This window comes from Plectropomus leopardus, chromosome 16, assembly GCF_008729295.1.
Source record: "Plectropomus leopardus isolate mb chromosome 16, YSFRI_Pleo_2.0, whole genome shotgun sequence".
Classification (NCBI taxonomy): Eukaryota; Metazoa; Chordata; class Actinopteri; order Perciformes; family Serranidae; genus Plectropomus; species Plectropomus leopardus.
The window spans coordinates 2,466,350-2,478,661 of NC_056478.1; the positions used below are offsets into that span (position 1 = coordinate 2,466,350).

The 12,312-nt window shown below is 42.2% G+C and overlaps 1 protein-coding gene across 1 annotated transcript in view; it reads right to left on the reverse strand.

The window, feature by feature from the left end:
• The window catches only part of LOC121955302 (neurexin-3b), a 405,202-nt gene that overhangs the window by 36,597 nt on the left and 356,293 nt on the right, over positions 1 to 12,312 (reverse strand). The window contains exon 21 of the mRNA XM_042503183.1: positions 5,275 to 5,585. Within this exon, the coding sequence (XP_042359117.1) occupies positions 5,275 to 5,585 (311 nt within the window). The remainder of the gene's footprint in view (positions 1 to 5,274; positions 5,586 to 12,312) is intronic.

Sequence of the window (12,312 nt, forward strand, 5' to 3'; positions counted from 1 at the left end):
GTGTGCATTTATAAAGGCAGCGCAGTGAATTTACGGCCAGAAAACAGTGAGTGTAGGTTACTCCTAAAGAGCTGTAAACAGACTTTGATGTGTGAAACTGATGGAGTTCCCCTTTAATGGGAGATCATGTCCGTCATCCTTAGACTGACATTTCAAGCTGAAAGCTACAGCACCGGTGGAATTTTAATTATGTGCTGTGTAAGATCCAAAAATAACAGTCGAGCCATTTAAAGTTCAACACAAAGCACTTATGAAGAGTGGAGCTCAGACAGCCAGCGGAGCTCGTGTCAAACTGTTTATTTTTTCGGGGGAAAGAGTCGTTTGATAAAAGCAGTGAGAAACTCAAAGGCGACTCAAAGTAAACAGGTTCAGAACAGGACAATATTTGTTCCATTATTTTTGTTTAAATATATTGACCGCTGCATTACTCCTTTTCTAGACTTATTTATTTTCCTCCCCGAGTCAATAAAAAGGTAATTAATATTTATGGTGACAGAATGAAGACAAGTAAAAGGCTTTTTGAGTGTGAGATTTGTTCAGATTGACTTGTGCATGATGAAGAGCAGAAACTGAATGTGCGTATCTTTCACACGACATCGTCCTCCTTTATGTTATGCGTGTATGCATTACCACGGCTACACACAGTGCGGGGAAGACCTGAGGCAGCTAAAGCTAACGTGGTTAGCATTAGTCACCCTCCTCTGAGGTACATCATCAAAGAGACGTTCAGACTGTTAAATGGATGAAACACAGAACGACGACTCGGGTCGAATCTTCGGCTGATACGCAGGAATTTTGGAGCGAGGAGTGTGGGAGGGCGTGGGCGTGATGTTCAGAATGAGCCAGCTCAGTGACATATCTAATGCCAGGTCTCAGACCATTTCCAATATTCATGAGGGAACAGAAATGACGAGGCAAAAACTCACTAAAATTGCTATTTCTATCTTACATATTCACATAAATTACTGTGAGGAGGTTTGGGGCGACAGCTGCAGAAGTTCATGTGTTGAATTCTGCACTTTGCACATAAAAAAGGCAGACACTTTCCAGCGCTACTACTGAGCAGTCCTGCCAGCGCCTGCATATATAAACCAGTGTTCGTTCATATGCAGAGTCCCTTTTAAGTCAACATACACTGTACATCCTCATATATTCAAAAGTTGTTTTGTTATGTGTTGCAAGAAGTCAATGAGTTTTCTGATTCGTCCTCCAGCTGTCCTTCCAGCTATGGACAGGGATGTCAAACTGTTTTTAGTTAATGGGCCTCATACAGCCCAGTTTGATCTCAAGTGGGGTGAACCAGTAAAACCATTGGATAATAACCTGCATTCATAATGCTTTATGACTACACTCTGTAGACTGCATGTAAAGATGAACGACATGACGGTTCCCCCATAAAGTGTAACTTTTCAATCTGGATCGCCCCCTGGTGTCCATCTGCAGTATAGGTCATAAAGCCCGCCCCTCCACGTTAGTGAATGGCCACAGGCCAAACTAAAAACTCAAAGTACACGCCAAATACATTCTTCCCAAAGATCATTTCTGTCACTGAAGGTCGTTTTCATCACCCTGATGTTTGCTCAAGTGATCCTTTTGAGTTATCAAATTCAACAAAAAGGGGATTTTCCGCCATGATTGACAGCTGTGTGTGCCAATCCATGCGCTCGCATTCAATGGAGCTGCTTAGGATTGGTCAGACGAGTGTTTTGGTGGGAACTCCCCCCACTGCGGATATCGCCACTGCGCAGACTCCACCATTCGTATCCAGGACACTTTAGCTTCACTTAAGCATGGCGGGGGTAAATGGGGACACATCCTCCATCTTTATTTACAGTCTATGCTGCACTCATAAACACATATAATGCTTACTGATGCACTATATCTACTTAAAATTCATTATAAACCAAATCTATAGTGTTTTATGACTGTTGATAAAGTGCATCAGTAAGCATTATGTATTTATGAGTTTAGTCATAAAGTATTATGAAAGCATTATAATTCACTATAAATGCTTTTATAATGCATCATAGATGTGGTCTTTATATTAAGTGTTACCACATATTTTATAAAAATTGAGAATGAAAGCAATGAGCCCTAAGTACTGTTTGTCAACTTGATCCAGCTGGTCTGAGCTGGAGTGAAATCTTGTCCTCACGAGTCTGTGATGCCCCAGTAGACGTCCTACAGAGTGTCCAGCTAACACGGTGACAGAGAGAGAGAGTCAAAGAAAATGAAACGTGTCTGTCGGGACGTCCCCGCGGAGCTGTCATTAATTAAGCGTGAGATTGGTTCTCTCCACTTCCCACCCCTGTCTCTCATACTGTTGATCCTGAGACGTCGAGGGATTCGTCACTTCTCACCTCTGAAAGAGAAACAGCTAGTGCTGGTGAAGCGGACCAAAAATAGATGTGCGAGAAGATACCAAAACACACACGTTTTAGCCCGCTAACACACCCCGCTCCTAAACCAGCTGCACAGTCCAGCTCCGTGTCAGACTCCTATAGCTCTCTCTCAGCACTGCAGTACATCACTAATGATGGCTCAACTCCCTCAACTCCCCTATACCACCCTGAGGGGCGGAGAAATCTGCCAAACCGGTGCAGGTCCTCTCCTTACCTCTCACACCACGGTATTTGACAGCCAACTAGGGAACTGTAAAATTAAAGGCCTTGGCAAATGAAATTCTGTGACACAGCGGTGTGAATCAAAGCAGACACTGCCATGGGAGGTTGTGGAAGAAGAATGAACGCGGCTCTCTCTCTGAAGGAATACAAAAGTGAAGTGAAAAGTTACGGGGGGTAAAAAACTACATTTTTATTGTTAAGTTGCCAAGTTCATCTGGAATCTAACAGCCGCATCCTGAGTATTGACAAAAGAGGTATAGCTCCATCATTTCACCTTGAAAAGGAGAGCGCTTTGTATAAAAGCTCTTTCATCGTACGCACACCTTTATTGACTTTCTTTGATATTAATAGCCTATGACACAAAATGCCATTTTCCCAGCGATGCTACGTTTTTTTTTAATATCTTATCTGATGTGACCTTGGTGGCAGAGCCGGAGACGGCGGTGTAATGTATCTCAGCTCAGTCATCATCATCACAGATTACTGATGCTACACAGAATAGATATGGACTGCTTCGCTTTATCTCCTCCAGCCCCACATATAAAAGCTCGACTCTGGGTCAGTGAGGCCAAATCTGGCCCCTGATTGGGTGCTGGGTGGCACCCTGACCATTTTCAAATTCACGATAAAATAAAGTGATTCACCCTGGGAATTGTTTTTGTACTTTAAGTATACATATGGTGCCAGGGTGCATAAAATAGCATCGAAATAGAGCTTGTTTACCAAAAAAGTACAGTGGAGAATCCCCCACACCCCCCAACAGAGGTCCGAGCAAAGACCCTAATGTCCTGAAATCCTACAAACAACTTCAAACTCTAGAAACATCTTAAAATCTAAGAAACATCCTTAAATCCTAGAAATGTCCTAAAATCCTACAAACATCATGAAATACTAGACATGTCTTAAAATCCCTGAAATGTCCGACTTAAATCCTAGAAATTTCCTTAAATCCTAGAAGTGTTAAAATCCCAGATACATCAAAAAATCAGAAATCTCAAAAAATCAAAATATCTTGGAAATGTCCTAAAATTCTAAAAATGTCCTGAAATCCTAGAAATATCATCACAATCTAGAATCCACTTTTAATCCTAGAAATGTCCTTAAGTCCTAAAAATGACTCAAAATCCTGGGAATGTCTTAAAATCCAAAAATCTTTCAAAAATACTAGCAATGGGACTGCTTCGACGGGCCCCTGGCCTCCTGTCATTTTGCAAAAGTGGCCCCCAAGCAAAGCAAAGCAAGCTGTTCTGGGTCTTTCTGTCCAAATCAGCGGGTATTTAGTGGCTTTGGAACAGCTCTGACTCGGGCCTCCCGACGATCGCTGTGATAGAGACACAAAGTGTCGGCGGTGACATGAGGGGCCATCATCGCTGCACGCCAGGCAATCTGTTGTTGAGGTGAAGAGGCTGATAACAGTGGTCCCTGACTGTCTGTCGTCCACCAAACAACCTCCCCCCCAGCCCTGTCTCACCCCCAGAGGGAGAGTTATTGCTTTAATATGAACAACGAATGGTTCAATTTGTCCTCTGGGTGTCAAAGGACCGCTCGGCGTGATTACTTTCTTGGCACGGCGGTGACATTCATTGGCTTGGACTCAGGACGTATTGGAGAAAGGCCTCCGTTAGGGCCGGACTGCGTGAATGACAGACACAGACGGACAGAGACAGACAGAGAAAAGTAGAGAAAGGGAGCGGTGGCGAGGCCGGCTTTGCACACCTCAGCGAGCAGCACTTCAGTCCTGGATAGAATGAGAAATACAGTATCCTGACCTTGACTGATCAAGCAGGGGGAAAAAGCAGCGCGGCTCCAATCTGCCCACGCACAGTCACAGAAAAAAATCACAAAAACACATGAAAGAGCGGAGGAGGGACAAGAGGACTTCTCTTTTTTTTTTGACATTTCACTTTGTCACTTTTTCAAACCTGATTATCAAGAGAACAAAACATTTAGCCCACAGACTCGGCTGTGTTCCACTCAGCTCAGACAGCGGGTTTCTGTATCTCATGTAAGGAAAAATGAAACTGAACGCCACCCCGCACTGCACTCTCAATGGTATACAAGTGGTTAACAGGAACAGTTTGACATTTTGGGAAATATTTTCACTTGCTGATAGTTGGATGAGAAGATTGCTACAACTGTCACATCTGTGCTGAGACAGCAGCCACTTAGCTTAGCTTAGCATAAAGACTGTAAACAGGGGGGACAGCTAGCCTGGACGCACCTATCAGCGCCTCTGAAGCTCACCAAAGACTCTTTTCCGCTGCACAAAAACAGAAGAGAAATGCCCCAAAATCCTAGAAGGTCTTACAATCCTATAACTGTTGTAAAATCCAAAAAAAATCCCTACAATCCTAGAAATGCATCAAAATCCAAGAAATGTCTTAACGTCCTTTAAACGTTTTAAAATGTTAGAAACAGGGCTGAGCAGTCGTGATGCGAGTTTGCAGGTGAGTTGCGGGAAGACTTTGAGGTGCGGCAGCAGATGAAGAAATTACGAGATATATCGTGATGGTGTTGGAGATTTAGAGTCCCAGTGTTCAGATTCTTGTTATTTTCGGACAGAGTCAGGTTGAGCTTTAGCTAAGTCAGCATGCGTACTGTAGTTCTGACCCACCGCACACTCAGAAGCTCACTCATCTCTCCGTCTTACCTGAATAGTGGGTGGCGAGCGCTGTTTGCGGGTGGTCGTCGTGGAGAGCGTGGTCGTGGTCTCGATAAAGGTGGTGGACATCTCCGGCGGCACCGAGGTGGTGGTGCGTGCCGCGCCCCTGCTGACCGGCACGTCGCCCACCAGCCGCACGCTGCCGTTCACCTTGATGTTGACGTGGCCCTCGGCGGCCATGTTGAGGACTTTGAGGCCGTTGTAGTAGAGGCCGGAGAGCTGGCCCTGGTAGGGCCGCTTCCGGTCGTTTCCGCCGATGGAGATGGTGGCCTGGGTGTTGAAAATTGTCAGCTGCCGGCCTGGTGCAGGAGGGAGGAGAGTATTAATATGTTTACGATGGAAAAATCTGAATTAAAAATGACTTAAAGCTGCCATAAAAAGCTTTTATTTTGACATGCCTGAGAGGAACTACACGTTAACTGAGAGACAAATGTACGGAAGCCCTGAGAGGCAAGAAAGAAAATCAGGTGATCCACTCTCTAATCTGAGCTACATTGTTTTCTCTCATGTATTTATGACTTAAAAACAGGAGAAAAAAGTTTTTCAAGAATAATTTTTAAAGTTTAAAGTTCTTAGATTTTTTGCAAGATGAAAAAGTTTAAACAAGATCTTTTTTCTATATTAAATTCATATTTTTTTTAAGATCTGGAAAAACGGATGATTTTTTTTTGTCAAGATCATATTATTAAGTGTCGTTGTAATAGTGCACCATTACCCCGTGCTCTAAATAGGGCCAATAGCATTCATGTTTTCTTAAAGTTTTTTTTTCTTTAAAGTGTGTGTGTGGTGTTCAGATGCCTTTCACAAGTGATTAAACCTTTCAAACTTGAGAACATTGGTTTGATTTCTGTCAAAAACATGGAAAAAGGCAATGAGAAACTTGGCTTAGTTACAGAATAATAACAACTTTTAAGCAAATTTTTGTACCCCAATTTATTTCCTTGTTTTTTGTTTGTTTGTTTTGTTTACTTTGCCTATTCCTTTCTTTTGCTATTTTTGTGCTAATTTTGTGTCACTTTTTTCTCAAATTGCCTTCTTCCCATGTTTTTAAAAGAAATCAAGACAATCTGCTGAAGTTTCAAAGGATTAAGGATCTCAGAGAGATTATTGTTGGCAAACCTTTTTTAAAAGTCATAAACAGAGGAGAATAAACTATTCAAATTGAACTTAGAAAATGAATCAGCAGAATTTTGCCTTTCAGGGCTTCCGAATAAAAGTGCATTAACAGAAAACCTCAACAAACGTTTCTGTTAACACTGTTGATTTACTGCAGAATTAAAAGAGTTTGGATGGAGTTAAAATGGTGATGCAACATGCTTTTACACTGGAAAAAAAAAGTAACTACACTATCAACAACCTCCGCCATTCTGTTCATTTTAAAAGACTGCAGCTATATGCACTGTTATCTACAGTAGCAAGGCTTTTTCCCTTTGACACACACGAAAAAGCACCCCTGAAAGAGACTGCTAATGCTGAAAACAACAGACACTGTGCAGCTATAGCAGCTTTATCGTACGGGAGCCAACACATGCAGGTGTGGAGAAAAAAAACATTGAAAAATGAGCTGGAACAAGTTCCACAGGCGCTCTTAATATTCTCTGGACAAAACAGTGGACTCATGCGGTAAAATGATTAATAAATATGTATACAAGGTTTGGCATATAATGATAAAGTGTGAGCAATACACACTCGCTACATGTCATGGTGAATTTCATTAGGAGACGCCTAAATATCCTTGTCAAAACACACTGCTCATGCATTAATTATGAAATGAAAATAACACCAAACTTTCACAATACAGGAATCATAATTAAAAATCTCAATTGTATAATTTAAACACACACTGCAAGCTTGTTATATTTGAAGCATTCGCACACTTATAATGCATAATACACCGAGCATGGAATGACGGGGGGAGGACGTTCATGTCACAGGAGCGAAAATGAAACAGCACGTGTGGAGTCATGCATGCAGCAGTAATGGGATTTTTCAGACCTGTCTGTGTTTTAGCGGTTGTTAAAGGGACTTTATAATCAGGTTAAGAATGTTTATGTGCAATGAACTTTAAATGCAGTTTATAATGATATTATGTTGAAAATTAAATATGCATCAAAAAAGAAAAAAAAGGGAGCAGGCTTCTTTTTTTTTTTTTTAATCCCCGCAAATGTTTTAAAACACAAACGAGGTGCTGATTTGATAATCTCGGTGATTGTGAGGCGCCGCTCTGTGAGGGCGCGGTGCACCTTTGGCGCGCTCGCCATGACGCTCCGCCGTCAAAAAAGCCTCCAATTAGCTCCCCATCACAGAGCGAGCGAGGATTTCATCGAGTGCGATGTGTGTAAGTACAATCAGATAAATTACAGCAGGGGAAAGCACCTGCTGTTTGGAAAGTTTTCAGGGGGATATGCCCACTGATTAGTTTGTTCTCAAACATTGCAGAGGATTTGAGCCAAGGGAGCTAATTCTCCTCTCAAAACAATCGGCCTACTGTTGCAGCATAGATAATGCCGCCTCCGAGTCAATTTTGCATAAAAGCTTAGGAGTGCTTGATGCTCAAATTCCTGTTGTTGCACCAGTCCCTTTAACTGGACACCATGATTCAACAAAATTAACAAAAAACATGACAATGACAAAAAGGGGAAGATAAAGGAAATAACAAAAAAAAAGAAAAAACGCTTTATTTTACTTGTTTTTTAAAGGGTTTAAGGGGTGATTATTCATTCTCAGAGGTTGAAAGGGAACAAGCCGATGAAATGACAGAAAATAAATAAAAAGAAAAACATTCTAGAAGTTCGATAGAGATTTACCTTTCTCCTGAAGCCAATCTTCTACTGGCCGGGTATATTTGAACGGGATTTTCTTATTTGCCATTTGATAGCGCTCAATGTCGCTGTTGCCTTTAAAGTTTGAGAGTTTAACAAACAGCTTGAAACAGTTGGCAACAGCAACAGACATCACACATTTATACAGTGGTTTATGATGAGGTTTATCTTTGTTTAGAAATATTTATAAAAGCTTTATGATGTTTTTTCAAGTAGCTTTAGTTGAAATGTTTAAAATGCATTATTTATACAGCACACTCCACACCAATATTTAACAAGATATTCATGGATTAAAAACACAACCTAGCATGGAAAAGAGCAAAAACAACCTGCAAGAAAAAAAGTTAAAACACAGAAAATACACCCTGTTTCATGATACCACAAAAGGACAGTGAGGGGTTAAAAAGGTCGACATGCACTAACTGCCTCTCTGAAGCTAACTGGGGGAAATTACTGTGAAATATTTCTGCCACTGGACACCACCTGCTTTTACATTTCAACCAAGACACGACACGGTTTGTTTGGGAGGAAGGAGCTGTGTACACTCTGAGAAATAAAGGTGCTAACTAGAACTAACCACCTAGGGTTCTGTGGCTTGTTTCCTATAGAACCTTTTATTGAGGTTATGACTGGAACACTTTCTGTGGGATTTAACTAGAACATAACATAAAGGGTAACACCTAAAACCATCTGTGCAATGGTCTGCCTTTCTGTGAGAAGTTCTACAGAGATCCCTTTTCAGGTGTACAGGTTACATCGAGAACCCTCTATGGGTGTTCTATCCAGACTCTTTCCACTTCTAAGGGTACTAACAAGAACTCACCCAGGGGATTCTACGGGGAACACATTAATTTTCCAAGGATTTAATCTTTTTTTACAGAGGACCAATTTATATATCATAGATTTCATTAAGAACCCCCCAGGAGGTTCTACCAAGAGCCCTTTCATATTCCAGGGTTTGATCTAGAACCAACAAGGAAGGCTCTCCCAAGAAATCCTTCATATTCCAAGGGTTTGATCTGGAGACCAACTAGGGGATTCTGATGATTTCATCTAGAACCCACCGAGGGAGGTTCGATAAATAGTAACTGACTACATTACCCATAGATCTCTCTTCAAATAACCATGGTTTAGTTCTTAATGGAGCTCGTACTCTTACAAAGAACCCTTCATAAAAAGGGTTTTTCAGAGGTGGTTCTGGGTAGAACCTCATCCATTCAGGATGAACCTTTTTGGAGCCTTTATTTCTGAGAGTGTAGCAGGTTTGCATGAGGAGGGGTGGAACGACGGAGGAGGAAGTGGTAATTTGAAGAAGCGTGGACCCGTTGGGAGCGCGGTCCCACGGTGACACAGATTTGAGGAGGACAATGCATACAGATGAGACCATTACTGACGTGGTGGGAGGTCTTTTGGGGTAAAAAAAGAGCCACGGCCCAGCTGCCACGTTCTCCTCTTCTGAGACCGTGGCTAACGTGTTTCAGGTATACGGGAATTAAGGATAATAAGCCGCCTTTGACAGGTTATGTTGAGTGTGTGCTCGGTATTATTTCTGGCATGAGATGACTTCCACTCGTGTTTTGCGGCAGGATGCAGTTTTTTGTCAGGTGTTCCCTGTGAAAGCGTGTCGGAGGCGAGAATTGAGACGTTCAGTTCTGTCTTCAAACACTTTGAGGTGCGACAAAAGACTGTGAGTCCTGAACAGAATTATGAATGACACCATGATGTCAGTCAGTACAAATGTGGGGAGATACTGGAGGAAAGAAAGGCTCCGGTGCTGCATCGTTTATAAAACAAGTGAAAGGGCAAGCTCCATAATCGTGAGAAAAGGCCTTCTGGAAATGTCTGGCTGCTGGAGTCATCTCAGTGATTTATCTGCTGACAACATTGTGCACACTCATGGGGATCCACCTCACTTTTACCCCCCTTTCTACCAAACTAGATCTGGTTCTTGAACCGATCGTAATGTTTTCAGCACTTTTGATCAGAACCACTGTGATCAAGAATGTGTCATAAGCAGAGAGCGATGTTCAATGCAAGACTAATGTTAACAGTAGCAAGACGGCTGATTGCATGGATTGATTGTGAGCTTTTGTTCTGTTATTACTGATAATTGTATTTATCCAAAAACACATATATACTTCTTTTCCATCAAACTGAACCTGGTGCTGGGCTGGTTCGGAACTGGTTCCACAAAAAGTTTTAAAAATGGCGGTCACCACCCCCAGCCCCTGACATAAGCAATTCTGTCTTCTGGCCCAGCAAGTGTCGGTGCCAGTCTGGAACCGGTTCTTCTGGCCTGGGGCCAGTTCTTTGGCTGTCGAAAAACAAAGAACTGATTCTAGATTTTGAACTGGCCCAGAACCAGCCAGACTGCACAATCTATGTTCACAATGATTCCTTTTTTTACTAGTGGAAAAATACATTTAAAAAGACGTAAATCCCTTTGAAATTGGTGCTACATGACCAGAGAAAACAGAGAAAAAGGACTGCAGCATTCACTTTTGCTGCCAGTAATGAAATAATACAAAGAGCATGAAGGTCCCTATATGGGGGCAGGAGGGCCGACGAATAGATCAAACGAACCCTGGACTTTCATGTGCGAGTCCAGTGTTCACTTCCTATCTGAATGCGATGGGTTTTTTTTCTACACTTTGCTGTGTGTTTCTTTTGTCTAATCCTAATTATGCGTGCCAGCATGTGTGTTTGTTGACGTCCTGGCGTTGGCTGCTGCCTTCTTTTCTTGCCTAAACAAAACCAAGTGCAGTGAAATTCTACCAAGCACTTGTGTTGACATCACAGTAGGAGTGTTAGTGTGTTGTGTTAAATGTAGGCACGTAATTCCACTACAAAATGGCAACATGTGACGACTTGGGATGAGAAGGTGTTGGCCACAATAACATTTCATAACCAATTCACAAAACCACTAATGTTCCAGAGCAGCTCGGTAAACCATAGGCTCGTCTCCTCTCCTTCTCTCAGTTTTATCTTCCCATCGTTCCTCTCTACCTTTCAGAGGAAAAAACGGCCAAGTGCTCAGTTTACAGCCAGCTGGGAAGGAGTGAGGATATGGCTGCGAGGGAGCTCAAGGAGCTAAAGGACTGTGTCTGCAGCGTGCCAGCGGGTTAATCAGCTACTAGCAGGGCTCCCTCCCCATTCCTTTGATCTGGAGCAGGTTTCGGGTGGCAGCCAAATACACTCTCCTCTGGACAAGGGCCACAGAGGGAGGCATGATGGTCGCATGTGAAACCAAAAGACGGCTGGAGAGGTGAGGAGTCTGGGGGAGAGGGTGGAGGGATGGACCGGGGTGTGGATAACAGGGGAAGGAGCATCTATGAACCGTCACTCATATTGTCACTTAGCCGGGGTGAAATCACGTCTGAAAGTGAGCCAATGGGGTTTAAGCTGGCCCTGCACTGCTAATGGCGTGGTCTCAGGTATAGCTCTTACATTGTTCTGGGTGATTAATGAGGTGACAGTCCCCCCGTAATGAATACACCACAAGCTAATTGTCCAACTAATGAGAAAAATCTCTCTAGTTTGTCAATTTGATATTCAATTTCTAAAGGTGACTGCAGAATGGATGACCTTGCCAATAAAAGCACTGCTGTTTATTATACGATCATTCTGCCTCCTAGCTTTTTTTTTTTTTTTTTTGGTTGCCTTTGTTTTTTTGGTGGACTTATATTTCCTCAAAGATTTTTTTCCATCAACCTCTCAGTACAAAGAGGGAAGTGCAATTTAGCACCATTATGTGTTTGATGTTTTGTTGCTGGCAGAGAGCCCATTTTGAGTGTAATCAATATTACAATTTTTGGGTCACACACACTTTTCACCTAGGCAATTACACAAGTAATAATCATAGTAATTTAAGTGTTTTATATGTAAACTGTGTTTAGTTGTTTCCTTTAATGGGTTTGTTATGAATCTCAGGTACATACAACCTAATTTCTCTTATCTTAATACAGACGAGGGTAACTTTGTTATTTTTCTGCTTTTGTGTCTAAGTGACTAATAGGAGCAGCAATTTTTGAAATTAGACTAGTATTGAGCGAGCGGGCTGCAGCAGCGGTAAAACAGGCTGAAATGAAACCATTCGGCATGTTCACGTTGTTAAATATAAAGTGTGTTTTTGCTACTGACGGGCTCAGATCATTATTGTAAGTGTTGTCCATTAAGGAAAGGAGCCTAAATGAGATGGAACATT